General features: G+C 44.5%; 2 protein-coding genes across 2 annotated transcripts in view; both read right to left on the bottom strand.

Moving 5' to 3' along the window:
- Window positions 1-3,434: 3,434 nt before the first annotated feature.
- Window positions 3,435-19,116, bottom strand: part of LOC140508274 (uncharacterized) — a 73,508-nt gene continuing 57,826 nt past the window's right edge. The window contains exon 6 of the mRNA XM_072616077.1: window positions 3,435-4,656. Within this exon, the coding sequence (XP_072472178.1) occupies window positions 3,546-4,656 (1,111 nt within the window). The 3' untranslated portion in view covers window positions 3,435-3,545. The remainder of the gene's footprint in view (window positions 4,657-19,116) is intronic.
- LOC140508270 (KRAB domain-containing protein 4-like) lies at window positions 5,926-18,173 on the bottom strand. Its single transcript, XM_072616074.1, has 7 exons — window positions 18,072-18,173; window positions 17,250-17,302; window positions 16,624-16,768; window positions 15,370-15,458; window positions 10,350-10,476; window positions 8,636-8,731; window positions 5,926-5,982 (listed from the first exon to the last, which is right to left on the bottom strand). The coding sequence occupies exons 4-7, from the start codon at window positions 15,400-15,402 to the stop codon at window positions 5,978-5,980; spliced, it is 261 nt and encodes an 86-aa protein (XP_072472175.1). The 5' UTR covers window positions 15,403-15,458; window positions 16,624-16,768; window positions 17,250-17,302; window positions 18,072-18,173; the 3' UTR covers window positions 5,926-5,977.

Here is a 19,116-nt window from a genome sequence, read left to right as displayed (position 1 = left end):
CACACAAAGAAAACTATTAAGGAGAAAGTAGATTATCATTGATGTACAGAAGTAGTCATTTATTCTACTGTTTTAATACTCAAGAATTTCAAAGACAAGGCTAATTGATTCAATTGCAGAAAAAATGATGTGTGGTGGATAGAAAGCTTGACTTGCAGGATTTTCTAGGAACTTATACATCTATAAGAAAAATGCCATCCTAAATGAATGAATGAATGAATGAATGACTTAAAATATGGATATTTCATGCAAAATCTAAACACGTATAAATAACTTTTAAAAAAATATAAGGAATCACCAATATATAGGACACAAACACACCAATGAGGCACCATCTTGCCACTATTAAAAGGCACAAAAAAAAAATCATACGTAATGTCAGTAGAACTGAGGGAAAACTAGAATATTCATAAATACCTCACAGCATGCAATATATTTGGATGCCAATCTGACAATATGGTCTAAGAGGCATAAAGTTGGTTATATTCTTGGACCCAGGAATCCCACTGGGTATACATTCAAAAGAAAAAAGGGACATCTGTGCAAAGATTGAGATAGATAGATAGACATAAACAGAATGTTAGAACTGGAAACAAGCTCACTTTTATGTTACAAACTTTCAAACAAGAGCACATCAAATAAACCCTGACATCTCAGCTATCCAGTGTTCACCACATGACAAGTCTGCATAAAGCATTATTACAGACTCACAGATAACCTCCAGCATGAATTTAAGGATAACAGGAATTGGCATTTACGTTGTGCCTTAAAACTTAAGTGCTTCCTATCCACAATCTCATTTGATCTGTGATATTTCCAATTCTTATAATCCTTACCTTAGAGAAGACAAAGCTAAAGTTCATAAAAGCTAATTGTCTTGCCCATGGTTCATAATTGTCTGATTATTATATCATTAAGTATTTTATGTGTGTATATATATATTATATAAAAGTTCTCGACTCATGGTCCAGCATTCTATCCATCAAGCCACTAGATGCTTTACAATTCCAAGATAATATCGATAGAATTTCTAATATAAACTTTCTGATGCGTAAGGAGTGAGTCATGGTTGAGGGATGTATATTTAGGACATTGAAAGAATCTCTTCAATATTTTTCTCTTAAGAGGCAGGGTAGGACAGTGATAGAAGGCAAGCTCTGGGGTCAGTCTGAGGGACCATGATGGATGCTGCAAAAATTCTTAGTGCTCCAGGCAACTCTGACACCGAAAGTTACACAAGTTGACAATTTGCTTTGGTGGAGGGACTTCCCCACATCTGATGAAATCACAAATTTAGACAAAATGTTCTCATGTTCTCTAAGCATCTGTCCTCTAGCTGAAGACTTCTCCACATTCCTTACATTTGAAGGACTTTTTTATGATCTTTAAGGGACAATTTGGTGGCACAGTAGATAGAGTGCTGGGTCCGAAGTTGGGAAGTCCTGAGTTCAAATTCAACTTCTGACACTATATAACCACAGCAAATCACTTAAACCTGTCTGCCTCAGTTTCCTCAATTGTAAAGATAATTATACCATCAAGTTCCCAGGGTTGTTGTGAGAATCAGTTGAAGTAACTGTAAAGCACTTCGCACACTACCTGGCACATAGTAAGCACTATATGTTAGCTATTACTGCCCTGTAGTGAAGGTATGTCCTCATTCATTTTAGTCAGAATCTCTCCCATGACAATTAAGTGTGGGTCACAGAGTCACAGAACTTCAAAAGTCGGGAGGGACCTCATCAGGCATCCAGGCTAACCTGTAGCTCCAAAAGAACCACCCCTACAATCTATATAGTTAAATGTTCATAAGCCTCTGCATGAAAACCTCAAATGAAGGGAAAACCAGTAACTCTCAAGGAAACCCATTCCAGCTGGGATTGTCCTAAATAAATTTTTCCTCACAGAGAACTCAGAAGCACATGAAGAACCAGTGCAATTGTCCTTCATTCTCTGATGATTTTCCCCCTTTCATCCAACCAAAGATCCATATACTTAAGATTTTACAGTTTAAAGGGACCTCAGCTTCACCTAGTCCAACCCATATGTGAAAGAGACCACCGTCACATACAGACAAATGGCTATTCAGCCTCTACCTGTAATACTCTAAGGAAGAACCCATGAACTACTGAGGTCACCTATTACAGTTATTCCATTTTGGGACAGATCTAATTATTAGGGAGTTTTTCTTGCATCTTTATAACTTCTACCAATTCCTATTGTTTCTGGCATGTGGGGTTGGCAAAACTGATGACGTTTGGCTTAGAGAAAATAAAACAGTGGGAGGTGGGAGTGAGGGGTACTGCAATGGACAGAAATTGCAGAGGCAGACTTAGGCTGAGTATAAGGAAAAATATTAATTCCCACAAAAAGGTGGAAGTATTGCCTCAAGAGATACCAGGCTCTCCCTCACCCAAGATTTTCAAGCAAAAGTTTGTATGGTGTGGCTGAAGGGACTCATGGGCAAGTAGTTTCATCACTAAGGAGAAACTAAGTCAGATTCTATGACTCAGTATATTCCCTAATATTCCTTAAGGGATGATCTGTCATTCTGTTTCATTATGCTTATAAGGTTCTTCTCCAACACGAATATTCTGGTGGTTCATAAGGATTGAGTTGTTTGTAAATACTGTCACATGCATTCTATTAACACTGATTTTGCCCAGCATTCCCTATACTCTTCTATTCCCTTCAGTTGAATGTAAGCTCCTTGAAATCTGAGACTGTTTCCTGTTTTAGCTTTGCATTCCCATGCCTAGCAGTGCCCTGAACATAGGAGCTTTATAAATATACCTTGCATGAACACTTAAGGATGAATGGCTGCTGAAGACGTTCATAAATTTCTTTATAATGAAAGAAGTTTTCTCCAGCAGGAGTTACCTTACATAGTTTCCCTTACTTGTGGAGGTCTCCTCACATTCATTGTATTCAAAGGATTTTCTCCAGTGTGGAGCCTCCAACGCTAAGATCCAATCCAACAAGCATTTATTAATCACCTATCCAAAAACAAAATAAAAGATAGTTCCTGCACTTAAAGCTCGCATGCTACTGGGGGAAAACACAACATATTAAGAGAAAAATACAGATAAATCCATCCATCCATCCATCTATCATCTATCTATCTATCTGAGAGGGAATTTGAGGCAAGTTCTAGCAGCTATGAGGAGAAAAGGTTTTACACAGACGTACACTAAGCCTTGAGGGACACCAGGGACACAAATGTGTTTCAAACATTGCTAATTGCCTGTGAAAAGGCAAGGTAGGGATGTGTGTGCATGTGTGTGTGTATGGGAGGGATGGGCACTGACATTCAGAATTTAGGAAGCAGCAGGCAGGCCATTTGGAATGTAAAGCTCATGAAAGAGAGAAATGTGAAATAAGACAAAAAGGGTAGGTGGAAGCCAGATTCTTAAGAAAAAAAGATAAGCTGATACTTCAGGCCTTTCCACATTTATTACATTCAATGGACTTCTCTGCTATATCAAGTCTTCAGTGAATTGTAAGGTTGATGGCATAGGTAAAGGTTATCCCCATTAATCACTGTTTCATATTTTCTCTCCAGTATGAACTCTTTCATGTTTCCTTAGAGATGAGCTGGTTCGAAAGGTCTTCCCACATTCATTACATTCAAAGGGCTTCTCTCCAGTATGAATCCTCTTATGTACACTAAGGTTTCCCTTTTGTATGAAGGCTTTTCCACACTCAAGACATGTAAAGGGTTTTTCTCCAGTATGAAGTCTTTGATGCTTCCTAAGGGATGAGCTTTGATTGAAAGCTTTCCCACATTCACTACATTCAAAGGGTTTCTCTCCAGTGTGAATTCTCTTATGTTCAGTAAGTCTTCCTTTTTCTATGAAGGCTTTCCCACATTCATTGCACACAAAAGGTTTCTCTCCAGTATGAGTTCTGTGATGTTTTCGAAGTGATGAGCTTTTGCAGAAAGTCTTGCCACATTCATTACATTCAAAAGGTTTCTCTCCAGTATGGATTCTTTTATGTACACTAAGGTTTCCTTTTTCTATGAAGGCTTTTCCACACTCATTGCAAATAAAGGGTTTTTCTCCAGTATGAATTCTCTGATGCCCCCTAAGTGATGAGCTTTTGCTGAAGGCTTTCCCACATTCATCACAAGCAAAAGGTTTCTCTCCAGTGTGAATTCTCTTATGTTCAGTAAGTCTTCCTCTCTCTACAAACGCTTTGCCACACTCATTGCAAATGAAGGGTTTTTCTCCAGTATGAATTTTCTCATGTCCTTTAAGTGATGAGCTATTGCTAAAGAGTTTCCCACATTCATTACATTTGAATTGTTTTTCTTCAGCATAAAGTTTCCATTGCTCTTTAAGGGATGTACTGAAGGCTGTTCCACAGTCTTTACATTCAAAGGTTTTCTCTCCTGCATGAATTATCTGATACTCATTAAGTTTTCCATTCTCTATGAAGACTTTCCCACACTCATTGCATGCAAAGGGTTTCCTTCTAGCATGAATTTTCTGATGTCTGTTCAGTGATGAGTTTTGCCTGAAAGTTTTCCCACATTCATCACATGCAAAGGGTTTCTCTCCTGTATGAATTCTCTGATGTCTCTTCAATGATGAACTTTTGCTGAAATATTTCCCACATATATTACATTCAAAGGGTTTCTCTCCTTTGTGAATTCTCTTAAGGACAATAGGCTTTCCTCTCTGCATGCATTCTTTTCTAAATTCATTGTGCACAACAGGTTTTGCCCCACTATAAATTTTCTGATGTCCTCTGATGGATGGCCTTTTGCTCAAGGTTTTTCCATTTTCGTTCCTTTCACATGATTTTTCTCCTATAAGTTTTTTATGATATTGTATAAGGTCAGAGTGGAAGCTAAAAGACTTCTTGGATTTGCTGAACTTCCAACGTTTCTTACCTGAGGAGGTTTTAGGACATTTAAGAATGTTTGAATACTGCCTGGAGCTCTTTCCGTGGGCAACAGATTTAAAGAAACCATTTTCTGTTGTAGTTTTCTGTTGTGGAAGAAAGACTGACCCCAGGCTGAAATTCTGCCCAAACACATTACATTCATGGATGGCTGTCACTGGCTTGGATTTCCTCTCCTGCTTGCCTTTCTGCTTTATGACATCACATTTCCAACTATCTCCCAAATTGCAATTCCAAGGATCATCCTCTGTGAGTCTCAAAAAACTACCCTTCTCTGGAAGAGCTTCCTTAGATTCACCCCTCATCTCCTGATTAACAGAACCTGAAGAAAACAAAGAAAAAAAGTCTCAATATCTACTCTTTCCTGTTCAAAAGAAAAAAAAAATTTGCTTTTTGGAATTTTTTGACTGTCTCTTCCATGCAGGACTAATAAGCAAAAAAATACAGAGAAAACTGTTAAGGGCTTGGGAACCACAATCATGGTAAGACACAGGAAATGTCCTTCTCACAGAGAAGTGATGGCATAAAGGTGCATGTGGAGAGCCAGAGTTAACCTCAAGGACTGACCAAAGCAGGGCAAGGTCATCCAGAGGGCAAACAAGGGGGATTGGCAGGGCCTCCCCCTGCCGGTTTTCTTCATGTTTTTTTACTGATTATTTCTTGAGGCCAGCTGCAGCATTATCTAGGAAAGAATGTGTACATTCTGTGACTTGGGAACACAGGACTCGGAAGAATGTTTTGTCTTAGGACCAACTTTCCCCTGGGAACCACTGAATCCACATGAGATGTATTGATATGTTTGACTCTACGAGGTCTTGCTGAGCTACAACAAACGAGTCATGTACAGACTGTACAGGCTTGCCTCGCCCCTGCTGCTGCTGTCTCTCTCTTTTCAATCACCGTCTTGCCCTATGCCACTCAGCTGCTGGCAGGTGCAAAATGACACATACACTTTCTGACGTGACCATTGGGTAAATCTGTTTTCTTGACTATACATATTTCTCACAAGAATTTTGGTTTTCTTTTTTCATTTTGGGCCCAGGAAAGGTAGGTAGGTTGGAGGAAGCATTTATACTAAAATCAGAAAGAAAAAAGAAAACAGGGTCACTGAAGCATTTTTTAAATGAATAGAACAGAAAGAAGGCCTGAAGGAAACACAGACCAATGGGACAGTTTTGAAAATTACACATGAAATAGGTATGTATGTTACATGTCAAAATAAAAGGATAGCTTCATGCACAGTCCTCTTATCTACCTTGAATATGGAAGTCTTCATTTTATTTGATTTGCCAAGTTCAGAATAAAAAGAATAAATTAAAAATAAAAAACCTGAGTATTCTAAGGTTGAAGAATAGGGGACTTGGGCAGAAGCAGAGCAGCCATCCTTAACAATCTCCAATTCTGTCATGGGGATTAGACATTCAATGCTACTCTAGTGGGTAACTCTGGAACCAAGCCACTAGAAGTTACACGTGGGCAAATGTTTAAGTAAGAACGTGAATAATTTTCAAAAAATGATACATTTACACCAAATAGTGAAAATCCCATCTGAGGAAGTATGTAAGCAAAAGATGGGCAATTCTATGATAGGGATATTGTAGGGCAGATCTCTATAGGATTTGGAAGGCTGGAGTACATAGCCTCTAAAGTCCCCTCTGACATTGAGATCTTGTCATTATTAAACCTTAGACTAATACGTGAAAAGTGAAAGAATGAAACAAACCATTTAATCAATGTGTATGGGGAAGGAGAAGACACAGCTTAGAAGAAAGGAATATGGCATGAAGAGGGGATATTAAGGAAAGAGCAAAACAGTAGCAGAGTTCATAATCTTGGAATGTAATTTTGGAGGGGCATCATTAGAGGTCTTGAAAATAAAACTAACTCATTTAGATTTGATACACACAGCAATAAGTTACTATACCCTTTTAAAGAAGGTTCTTAAGGGAAAAGGTCTTTTAGGTATAGCAGTCTGGCATATTAGAGACTAAGCATGAGAAGATAAGGCAATAGACTGGGTTAAAACAGCAGGAAAAGAGAATAAGTGAATCCAGGAGACATTAAAAGGAGAACCAGAGGACTCAGTAATGGTTGTAATCTAGAAAAAAAAAAAGAAAACTCTAAAATTTTTTTTAAAAAAGAAAAAAGTAAAACCTCTTCTTTCTTGGACTAGTCTTTGTCCAAGAGACTCTCCACTCCCCCCGCCCAGGCCCCTTCTTCCTGCTTGGGGGCCTATTTTTGTGCGGATCCTTCTCTGGGCATCTATCTCCTGTGCTCCCCCCTCAGTAATGGAGCAGCCTGTGCACACACCTTATTGCGCTGTCTCATCATGAATCTGTCACGGAGGTAGCCACATGCCAAGCTCTAGGAACGTCTTCCCTCACAAGTACCACAGACTGACACCTTCTGCCACGGCCCAAAGCCTCTAGTGATGGCCCGAATTATAACCCTCCTCCCCCTCCCAGGCCCTTTCAGGATGTCCGTCTCAGGCCAGGTCAGCGGGGTGGGGGGGAGAAAGGTCCTCGTTACCCTTCCTCTCTCATGTTCACCTAGATGACTTCAGCTTAGCCACATGGTTTTCCCTTAAAGATGAAAAGGCCTTATTATTTATACTGCTTATTTATGTATGTATGTATGTATGCACGTATTCATTTATTTATTTATTCCTCAGTCACTTTTTCTGTAAAATCCACTTATTCCTAGAAATGCACCATAACAGGCACTGTTACTTTCAGCTCTGGCTGTCACTTCTGCACACTTCATTTATTTACAGCAACCAACAGATGCTGACACTAACTAATGGGAATGCAGGGAATGAAGGAAGTGCCTGCCTTGGAAAAATCCTGGATCAAATGTCAGAAAAGAGAAGGCTGGGGAGGATGAATTTTTGGGAGAAATACAATTATTCTGTTTTAGATGATACCATATTTGGGTAAACCTCGGTCATCCAACTGCATGTTTTGAAGGCACACCTAAATGGGAAGTGCAGTGCCTGGACTGGTCGAGAGGTCAAAATCACATCTACAGCTGTGAATTTGGAAACCATCACTAGAGAAGGAATAGTTAAGGGCTAGGGAACTATCTGTCTGAAGGAGCGTGTGAGGGGCTGTGTATGTACGTGTGTGTGTGTGTGCGTGCACGTGTGTATGCGTGCATGTGTGCGTGTGCATGTGTGTGTGTGTAGGGGGAGGAGAACACAACGGATATTGGGAAAAAAAGTAAAGAAGTCTGCAACCAGGATGAGGTTAAGAACAATGCCCTGAAAATAACAGGCATTTCATAAATGACTGTTAAACTGAATTAAACAGAAAAAATCATGAGAATGGGTAGGCAAGCAAATGGGATTCAGAGTCCACATGAAAGTGTTAATTAACTGGAGAGAAAGGACAGTTATTTCTGAAACTAGAGTGAAATATAAAGGAGGGAGAGGAAGAGAGACAGAGACAGAGAGACGCAGAAGCCTATGGACTCCTCACAATTACATTTTTAAATGGAAAAGGTAAAATACAGAGATTCCAAAGGAAGCCAATTATATTAAAATATGATCATCAAGATATTTAAAGACAAGTATGCAGGTCCCAAGTTAAGAAGTCCTGCCCTATACTACTGAAAAACTTTTCCAAGGTTTGGGGGCCTTCAGAAGATCAGCACCTTGGCCAGTATTTCAAAGAGCTGGGCTGTGGCTTAAAACGAATCTTGTCTCCCTGGTCACCACTCACTCACTCACCTGGACAAGTGCCTCTTGGGACTTCTCCCTCTGCCATCAATGGGACTTCACCATTCTCCAACTGGGAAATCACATCTGATTGGAAAACCAGAAGACCTGCTCCCAGGGAAAGAAAAGAGATATATCACTAGGCAATTTTTGGCGAATAATAAGTATGACCTCTACCATTTGTACAGTGCTTTAAGGTTGGCCAAGGCCCCTCCATATGTTACACACCATCTGCCCTGCAGCTGCCCTCAGGACCATGGAGCCTCTCCATCTGACCTGCAGCCGGAACCTCCCATATTCCCCATCAGTTCCTGCGTCCCCAGGCTTAGCACAGTGCTTTGCATTTAGTAATCGCTTAATAAAGACTTCACTGATTTATTCACTACCTCATTCGATCCTCACAACCCTGGGAGTTAAGTACTATTAGGGTCCTCATTTTACAGATGAGGATACTGAGGCTCACAGAGATGAAGGGCCTTCCCAAGATCACGTGAGGTGGAATTAGAACTCAGATCTTCTGACTCTCAGAACTGTGTGTTATCTGCTATGCCACTATAAGAAGGCACAGAATAGGTATAAAAAACTTTGAAAATCAGTTCATTTGTCCTGCCCCCTATAAGAAAGGCTCCTTTCCTCCTTCTTCACTGGGCCTTTGATTTCATTGGTGTGGTGAGTTTGTCCCTACAACTTAGAGGGAGGCCCAGCCACTGAGAGGATAAGTGACTTGCTCAGGGTCACGCAGCAAAGGGCAGCAGAGGGGAGATGTGCAAAGCCGGCTCTGGCTCACTCTGTCACATAGCCTCAAGGGTCCTTTCTTAATCTTGCAGTGACATCACAGAGGCCATGGAGGGCACAGAAGGCATCATCACCAAGGCAATACAGAGAATCTGGAGATTCACAGTTTAGAAAACAAAGATTGGTCACTTGGGAATGAATGAGGGCACAAATGTTATTCCTCTCAACTCCAGACCAAGTGTTTTTCACTTTTTGGGGGTGCCTCTGGCCCCCCGTCTGGTCAAACTAATGGATCCTCTGATCAGAATCACGTTTTGAAATGCATTAAACAAAATAGAGGAAACCAATTATACAGAAATACAATGATTTGTCTCTTTAGCTATGCACATATATGTTTAATAAAAATACATAAAAACAAGTTCATGGTTAAAAATCCCTGCTCCAGACGATTTAGAAACACTCTCCTTCATTACCTGTGTTCTTAAATATTCCTGGAAACCGAGCCAGACCCTGTTGGTGGCAGCAGTACTCTAATGCAAGTTAGGTTAATTTTTCCTTAAAAGTTTCTGAAACCAAGCTCAAGACTTGGGTCACTCAGGGTATTAAAGGTTCAGGTTGCTGGCATCACTGCCTGGGTACAAAGCAGCCACAAGGAGCCCTACAGGGACCTGGTGCCTGTCTGGCTGATGGATCATGATGTCAGATGTCAGGCAAGGGAGGTTTCCTCCACTGAATCAACCTGAAGAGTCCTCAGTGCTGAGCTGAGATGAGTATTGTGAACATCCTTCTCCTATAGCTCAGTTAAGTGTCCTTTTGTTAACTGCAGAATGACCTATCCCACCTACTAGTACACTATCTACCTGGGCAGCCTGAGTCAGGCCTAGCCCAGAACGCCAAGCAACCAATTCAGAAACCCCACAGCCTTTCACAAGTAACAATGCACACTACGCACACCGAGAGGTGGCTATTCCCAGACAAAAGCTGTCCTTACCCAAGGACACGAGGTTCTGATAGTTCTCCAGCATCACGTCCCGATACAGGTCTCTCTGAGCTGAGTTCAGGTGCTTCCACTCCTCCCTGGTGAAGTCCACAGCCACATCTTGGAAAGTCACTGATACCTGGAAAAGCAAATACATTCCTGCTCACCACGGAAAATTCCTCCCATGGCCATGGAGAAGAAATGAAGTGGGCAGGGAAGTATAGGGATCTCACGGCACTGAGCGTTCGGCATTCCCTTTGTAAACATTATGACTAATTAAGAAAGTCTAGTAGAGGAAAGGTCAATTAAATGTGTGTGTGTGTGTATGTATATATGTATATATACATATATACATACACACATACATATATCTACATATAAAATGCTAGCAATAGGGGGTCCATGGGTGCAGAATACAGTATATAGGGTCAGAATTGTTTTTCAGTGTATTGATCAAGACTGCTGATTTTTTATCTCTTTTCATTAAAAAAATATTTGTTATAGGAGATGGCTTACTGGAAGGGACAAGAGAGTGGGACACAGGAAGAAATCCAGACAATGTACAAAGAAAGATCAATGAAATTTATTTTAAAGTAACATTTCTGAATTTAAGTGGAATCACACCATCATTTTAAAAACTGGGTTTTATGGAAAGGATTTAGCAGCAGATCCCAATAATATGTGGCCAGGAAAAACTTAATACTAAATAGACCATGGGGACACAATTAATACAGAGATTTAAACTGAAAGCTCAGTACAGACAATGAAAGCCGGGTAGTCATGGCAAGGGTGGTGATGGCATTCATGAAAGGCAAAATTCAAAGAGATCTGGAACAAACACTTTGAGTAACTCAGCCTAATATCCAGGGTCTAGCAAGGATTTCCTTGCACCTACAGAAGTAATTCTCATTAATGCAAAGGGCAAGCAGAGCACAGCGTAAGGGCCCTGCAGTGGGGAGATGACAGCAGCTGGAGGCAGCAGGTCTGGGTGTGAATGTGCTACTTAGGGCTTGTGTGAGCCCAGGGATCTCAGAACAGCGACCAGAGCAGTTAAGTGACTGGCTTCAGTTTCATCTGAAAATAAACATTTTTTTCTCACTCTTTTAATTTTTTTTTTGTTTCCATGAACAAGTTCAAGAATTTCAAAGTAGTAACAAAAAAGAAAACCAAAAGGAAAACCTAAAAAACCCATCTAATTGTCGCTTAAACATAAAGGATTATGAGCCTTGACAATGGTTAGTCTTCACCCAAGTTCTCCTGGATGACAAGTCAATCAGACACTCAACAAGCATGTATTAAAGGCCCACTGCATGCCTGACCCTGGCTGAGCACTGGGGTTACCATGAAAGCCAAAAACCAGATCCTGGCCTCACGGAGCGTAAATCCCGATGGAGGAGACAACTGCTGAATCACTAGCTATATACAAGGTATATACAGAGTCGTTCGTTTGTCTCAGTCATGCCCTACTCTCTATGACCCTACTGGAGGTTTTCTTGGCAGAGATACTAGAGAGATTGGCCATTTCCTTCTCCAGCTCATTTTATAGGTGAGAAACTGAGGCAGACAGGGTTCAGTGACTTGACTTGCCCCAAGTCACACAGTTAGGAAATATCTGACACCAGATTTGAACTCAGGAAGATGAGTCTTCCTGACTTCAGGCCCGGTGCGCTAGCCATCAAAAGGCAGGGGGACCAGAAGACAGAAAGGACAGGTAATAGAAGGATGACTACAGCCACATGGCACTGCCTGTACGCGTGCCCTCTGGAGTGCTAAAAAAAAAAGGAAGGTAGAGTATATCCAGGAAGGCAAGGTCTACCGAGGACTCTAAAACACAGGGAATTCTTTCAACATATTTAGAGACTGTAGAAGATCAAAGAAAGGATATTCCCACTGTTTGGTGTGGGTGAGACAACAGCAGACATGAAGAGAGGGCAGAGCAACGCCACTCCCATTCTCTTTTTAGGGGATAACTTAGGATTTTCTTGGAATTGGAACATGTGGAACAAAAGTAGCTAATACAGAGCTGGAAGCGAAGGGCAAGGTGAACAGCAGGAGCCTAGTCCTTGAGGACTTTAGATGACAACATCCAAGTGAAGTCCACAGCAGCAGGCTGTACAAACTGGCAGCTGGAACCTTGGAGCCTCTGGCAGTGATCACTGAGAGGGGATGGGATATTCTTGTGTGGTGAGGGACTGGGGAAGACTGGATAAACTGGCAGCCAGCACCTCAGAACCTCTGGTAGCCATCACTGAGAGGCGATGGGATATTCTTGTGTGGTGAGGGACTGGGGAAGACCGGATAAACTGGCAGCCAGGACCTCAGAACCTCTGGTAGCCATCACTGAGAGGGGATGGGATATTCTTGTGTGGTGAGGGACTGGGGAAGACTGGATAAACTGGCAGCCAGGACCTCAGAACCTCTGGTAGCCATCACTGAGAGGGGATGGGATATTCTTGTGTGGGGAAAGACCTGGGGAGATCGGTATGAACTGGTTCAGAGTGATGAGTGCAGAGTCAGGAGAACAAGGTATATAATGACCACACTACAAAAGAGGAAACACTCTCAAAGTCTTGAGAAAAGTGATCGAGAGCCAATCCTGAGTCTAGAAGACTGACGAGAGCACGTGCTTCTTACCTCATGGCAGAGGGGTGGGAATGACAGGTACAGAATGAGGCATTTGCTTCCGCACGTGACCATGACAACACAAATCTGTTTTGCTTGACTATACTTTTGCTATAAGAGCTTTTATTGGGGGAAAAGGGAATTTATTGGAAGGGAAAGGAATAATCATTGATACAGTGCCCAACATGCCAGGCACTGCCAAGTGCTTTCTCAATATTTTCTCATTTGATCCTGAGAACAGCCCTATGAGGTAGATGATATTATTATCCCCAGGAAACTGAGGCAAACAGCAATAATTTTCCCAGAGTCACATAATTAGTATTTGAGGCTGAATTTGAACTCAGGTCTTCCTGACTCCAGGCCCAAAGTTCTATTTACTATGTCATCAGCTACCTGAGGAGGTAGGGTGGAAGGAAGATAATGATGTAAAAAGAAAGAGAAAAGAGGAAAGAAAACAGCATTAGTGCAACATTTTAAAAATAAAGAGACCTAAAGAGAGGTTCATAGGGGAACATAGACACGTAGGAAAATACTGGCCCTACCATGTTAAATGTAACACATATGAGAAGGAACAACAGTTTCACATCCAATTCCCATTTTCTAGTTTTCTCTGAGAGCATATGGAAATGATCCAGTTTGTTGACAATTTTCTAGTTTCTATTTTTTTTAAAAGGAAAGATAGAGAGGAAAGGAGAGGAGCTGTAGACAAGAAGAAAGATAAATGTCACCCCAATTTTTTTAAAAAAAGAGTATGCAAAAACCACAGGTCAGAAGGCTTGCCTGATTCCTAACAAAACACTAGCACATGTTATTAAAAAGACGGTGCACTGGTCACAAAGATCTAGTATGGTATCGGCATCATCAGAGCTAACATTTAAATAGCTCTTTAAGGTTTGTAAAGTGTTTTACAGAAACATTTCATTTGATCTTCACAACGACCCTGGGATGTAGACTATCCCTAAATTACAGATGAGGAAGTGGAGGCAAGCTGAGGTTCAATGACCTGCTCAGGGTCACACATTTAGTTGGTGTCTAAGGCCTGATGTGAACCCAGCTTTTCCTGACTGCAGGTCCGGGCCTCTATGCAGTGCGCCACAAAAAACAAGCCTGCCAAAATCATCTCACCTCCTTTCTCAACAGCTGCAGGGCTGGTGATCAGGACAATAGGGTGGATGCTCACCCTCAGGGACACCGGCCGTTCTACTGAGATGTGATAACGTCATGCATGCTTTCCATTCGGAATAGTTGGAGCACACAGTAATAGGGACGTTGGAACGATAACCAGCCGTGAAAGACTTCGCTGCTCACGACGGTTCTGAAGGACTCATGATGGAAAATGCTACCCACCTCCCGAGACAGGACTGGCAGACTCTGGCTGCAGACAGAAGCAGATCTTTTCACTCTCCACCTTTTCCTCGCCTATCTTTTTTCTGGCAATATGGTTCACAGGGATCCGTAGTTTGCATGACTTCCTATGATGCTGAATTTCATGCTGCTTGCGTTTTCAATGGGGGAGGGAGATCATTTTGAAACTCAAAATTTTTAAATGAATGTGAAAAACAATAATAAAGACATTGGGGCCTGACCAAAAAAAAAAAGCCCACCAGACCATAATGTCCTCTCTGCCTACACTGAGAGCCTGGGCTCCCCTCCGCCTTCAGTCAGCGCGTCCACCTGCAGAGTTGGTTCGGGGCTTCCTACGGCTACACTCTGCTGAATACGTGAGCGGCACCTGGGGGTCACAGTTATCTGCATTTGTTTCCTTTTATCCTTCTGTTTATTTCATTCTTGTTTAATTATTTTTCTATCTGTAAGTGATGTATGAGAAAGGCAGTAGTAACATATCATAAACCAAAGAGGAAGACTCGGAGCAACGTGGGCCATCGCGCCCTTTCGAAGTACACTTAGATTTGGAACTGGTTAAGCGTCTACCAGGCCTCAAGGCACCTGTGACCTTCTAGGTTATCGAGTGCAGTCCTCTGACTGAATCCAAACTTCACAAAACAAATCCCCTTAATAAAAGACCCCAGGAGAAGTCACTAAGGGTTAGATGTCAACTCCGAAGGAGACCAGGACGGCACCTCTGAGAGCTAGGCTAGAACATGCCCTTACCCTGTGCCCATGGGGAACTGGAAGTACTCCACCATTCACCTGTCCAAGCCTTGGTTTCCTCGTGTGTTAAGTAAAGGAGATGCTCTATAGGAGGCTTAGACTCCTGCCAGCTCTGCTGATCCCAAGGCTGCCTGACTTCTACATCCTCCTTCGGAAAAGAACAGTCAGAGTCTTCTAGAGGGTCAGGGTCCCTGACTGGGCCATGGCTGACGAGAAAAGATCCAGGACAACAGAAAGCAAAGCGTTTTCACTCTGAGGAGGGAGAGGGCGTCTCAGGGGAGAAGAAACCCTAACTCACCTTGGACCTGGCTGGCAGCGGCGAGGATGCCATCCTTTCTCCTCTCTCTATGCTTCTTTCTGGAAGGGCAGAGTCTTGAGAAAGCAGAGCTGTGGAACAAGAAAGAGGCAATGAAGGGCAATTCTGCCCTGAAGCTGAGAAGTGTTCAAGGCAGAATTCCCCAGATGCCAGCAAGGCAGGAGCCCCATGGCTCCTTTAGGGGCAGTGGTTAAAGGAAAACTTGTGAAAGGCCCAAAATCAGAGAAAGGGGCCATCAGTAGTACTTAGTGCCCAAAAGACTGACTCCCAGCAGGTGCCACAGGACATAGCTCTGGTCTGGGATCAAAGAAACACAGCCAGGTTCTCATCAAAGCCCTGCCTCCTCTGGGCTGTGTGGCTCTGTACGTAAAACTCAACCTTTCCATGACTCCGTCACTTTTTCACTTTATAAATATTTTCATTCCTTGCCCTAATTCCCAGGGTTCATAAGGAATCTACCTTCTAATTTCTCTGGAGAAGCCATTTCCCAGTACAATTCACCACATTTCCTGTCACGGAGGTCATATGGACTCGTAGACTCATTCAACATCTTTTAAACTCTCACTATGTGCCAATCACTGGGCTAGGCTCTGGGCATACAGAGCTAAGAAGGATGTAGGCACTACCCTTCTTACATATTTTGGTGACATTTCCACAGAAAGTTCAACACAAAGCAAAGTAATTTCCAGGTGGAGGGCCCTGGCAGCCTGGGAGGAGCTGGCACAGGCCTAGGAGTGAGGGGCCCTGGCTTCTCCTCTCCCTCTGCTTCAAAGCCACCCAGCTTCCTTTGCTTCTAGGACCCTCACTTTCTTCACCTGCTCTGCTAATGCCAGACACTTATGAGGGCAAAATGAAATCATCAAATGGAAAGCATCATGGCAAGTCCAACTCCAGAAAGGGCAAATCCTGGGTAGATGGACCCAAGTCAGCCAGGAAGGCTCTCTAACAGACAGGGGCCACAGTGATTTTCAACCCAAGGTTTGGCTCAGTCAATCAGCTAGAGCTCCTTCTGTGTCAAACCCATGGATGACATGAAGTTGGTACATAGCAGGAGGTACCAGAGGAAAGGCCTCCACCCGTCCCAGACGCCTCTTGTCTCCTCTCCCATGGTCACCAGGTGGATTCCTCCTGCCTCCCATGCTGTCACCATATTGGAGTTTCCCCCTTTCTCCTTCAGCACTGAAACATTTACACAGCCACCCTCTCCTCATTATTTCACTGACGTTCTAAATGTACCTGTCCTCTAGACTGGAGGATCTGAAAAGGTTCTACCATCAACAGTCCCAGGATCTGCAGAAAGGTCTCAGGGTAAGAAGGTCGCCATCTTGGATGGATCACTACATCCCAGGGGTATTCTTTACCAACGTCTCAATCCTGGAATCTGGGGAATCAAAGACATGGCCACTTTAGCTGGAACCTTCACTCTGACCTTGCTATCAACTGGGCCTCTAGAGGGGAGGAGTTGGCAGGGCACTAGCAGCTCCCTGGCAGCTAGGTGGCACAATGTAGAGTATAGAGCACCAAGCCTGGAGTCAGGAAGATCTGAATTCACATCTGGCCTCAAATCCTTACAAGCTGGTTGAATGCAGGCAAGTCACTTAACCCTGTTTGCCTCAGTTTCCTCATCTGTAAAATGAGATGGAAAAGGAAATGGCAAATCACTCTAGCATCTTTGCCAAGAAAGCCCCAAATGGGGTCACACAGATTTAGACTGACCAAGCAGCAGCTTCCAACACATTCTGATCCAGGACCCCGCCTACGTACCCAGGGTTCCTGCCCACTCTAACTGGCACCTGACAAGTATCATCAACTCACCAAGCACATAATGAAACCCGCCATGGGTTCAGCCTTGCAGTACCTACCAGAAGGGATCAGAAGTCACTCCAAAGCCATGTGTGTGAGCACACACACATACCTGTAAAACAGATAATAACAGCTGGTATTATACAGTCCTTTAAGACCTCCAAAGTGCTTACCGTAACCCCCTGTGAGGTGGATGCTGCTATTGTGCCCATTTTACAAACTGAGGTAAAGTGACCTATCCGGGTCTTCCTGCCTCCAGGGCTGGACCCAGCTGTCTGCATGAGAAGGCTTCCAAAGGGGACACAGCCTTGGACACTTACCGGCTGTGCCCCTGGGAGTCTGCGTGCACCCACCTCGGAGGGCATAAAGTACTTTACAAAGCTCAAAGCCATGGAAATGCCAGGCTGTGATGGCATGAGTGTGGCTACACTTCCCACCTCAGTAAATCTGCTCTAAAGCGCCCCGCTTCATAAAGAATAATTCTAAAAGAGGCAAGCACGAACAACAGGAGAGGCCAGGGAAGGCTTCCTGTGGGAGGCAGTAACTAAGCTGTGACTTGCAGGAAGCTAGGGAGCCCAAGAGCATAAGATTAGGGATGCCAGAGGCACAGCCTGGGCAAAGGCCTGGAGGCTGGAGCTGGAAATCGCCATTAGGTGAACCATAAGCTGTCCTAAAAAGAGAAGCACGTGAAACATGGGGGGGGGGGGGGGGGGGAAGGTCAGGGAGGGGCAGCGGCCCTGGAGGAGGCAGCGATGCCAGAGGAAGGAGGGAGGGGGGAGGAAAGAAAGGACACAAGGAGAAAAAGACTGGGAGGGAGGGAGGGAGGGGCACCGCACCCAGCCTGGGTCTGGACCCCCCCCACCAGCCCCCTCCGCACTCACGCGTGCCCCCTCCGCGCGTGAGGCAGTGGGCGTCTCTGATGCTCCCGCAGGGCCCCCGCCCCCGCACCGCGAGCCGCGCGTGCGTACTGGCTCCCTCCCCTCCTCCCCCACTCCTCTCCCTACGGGACAATAGCCCCGAACCCCTGACCCCACAAAGGGCTGCCCCGAGAGCCCACAGACCCTCCGAACTACGACTCCCAGCATTCCTCGATCCCAGGCGAACTAGGCCAGAAGAGCCCTCGGGAGCCGTGCACAGGCCCTTGCAGCGTACCAAGGAACTCTGGGAAATGGAGTCACGCGGCTCAAAAGGCTCTCGGAACTCTAAGCCGGTGGGTACGGCTGCGCAGGCGCATTGCGCGGCACCAGCTCGCAAACCTTGCGTCTGAGGGGCGCAGAGCGCATGCGCCGGGTGGAGCTTTGCTTGTGCCTGGTACCTACTTCGGGCATCCTGGTCTTGTGTGGCCCCCGAGCCGTGGCCGAGCCGCCCAGCTTAGCCGCGCCCTTGTGACTTAGGTTATTGATAATGCGCACAAACGGCCTGGTGAACCTGAGAGAAACGGGCTGCGTCGGTTGTCAGCTTCGGATGGGGTCCCCCCTCCACAACGGACGCTGCGCTGAGCCGAAGCAGACTCCCAGCGCACCGTCCTAGCCCCATTTCTGGAAGGCTCCATCGCCCAGCTTCCGGGCTGGCCCCCTGCGAGGACCCCTCCTAACAAAAATTAAAGTCCATTTTATTTGGGGTCTCCGTTCTCCCCTTCCACCGCTGCCTCCCCACCTGCTGAGAAAGCTCGCCAGTGCGGACGGGTCCTCGGGCCTCCTGTGGGTCTCGCCTCGTCCAAGCAGCGAGCTTCCGGCCGGGGGGGGTGGGGGGTGGGGGGTGGCAGGTCCTGCTGTGTAGACTGCCCGCAGTCAGAGCTCAGGGACGTCTGCACCGCAGACAGGGGTCCCTGTGCGGTCATGCCGCGGAGGTCTGGCTCCGGGCCAATGCCAAGGATGGCACCCTTGGTTACCCTCCGAGCGTCAGGTGACAGGGAGCGTGCTCGGA

Source organism: Notamacropus eugenii, chromosome 5 (genome assembly GCF_028372415.1).
Source record: "Notamacropus eugenii isolate mMacEug1 chromosome 5, mMacEug1.pri_v2, whole genome shotgun sequence".
Classification (NCBI taxonomy): domain Eukaryota; kingdom Metazoa; phylum Chordata; class Mammalia; order Diprotodontia; family Macropodidae; genus Notamacropus; species Notamacropus eugenii.
Note: the sequence above shows the minus strand (reverse complement) of the source record. Positions and strands in the feature narration are given on the sequence as shown.

What these genes read in the sequence shown, in the direction of transcription:
- LOC140508270 (XM_072616074.1), bottom strand. Translation starts at nt 15,402, where the DNA reads ATGGCATCCTCGCCGCTGCCAGCCAGGTCCAAG. An exon ending in CGCTGCCAGCCAGGTCCAAG is followed by an intron (nt 10,477 to 15,369) that starts GTGAGTTAGGGT and finishes TTGCTTTTCCAG; the next exon opens with GTATCAGTGACTTTCCAAGA. An exon ending in TCAGAACCTCGTGTCCTTGG is followed by an intron (nt 8,732 to 10,349) that starts GTAAGGACAGCT and finishes CCCTGGGAGCAG; the next exon opens with GTCTTCTGGTTTTCCAATCA.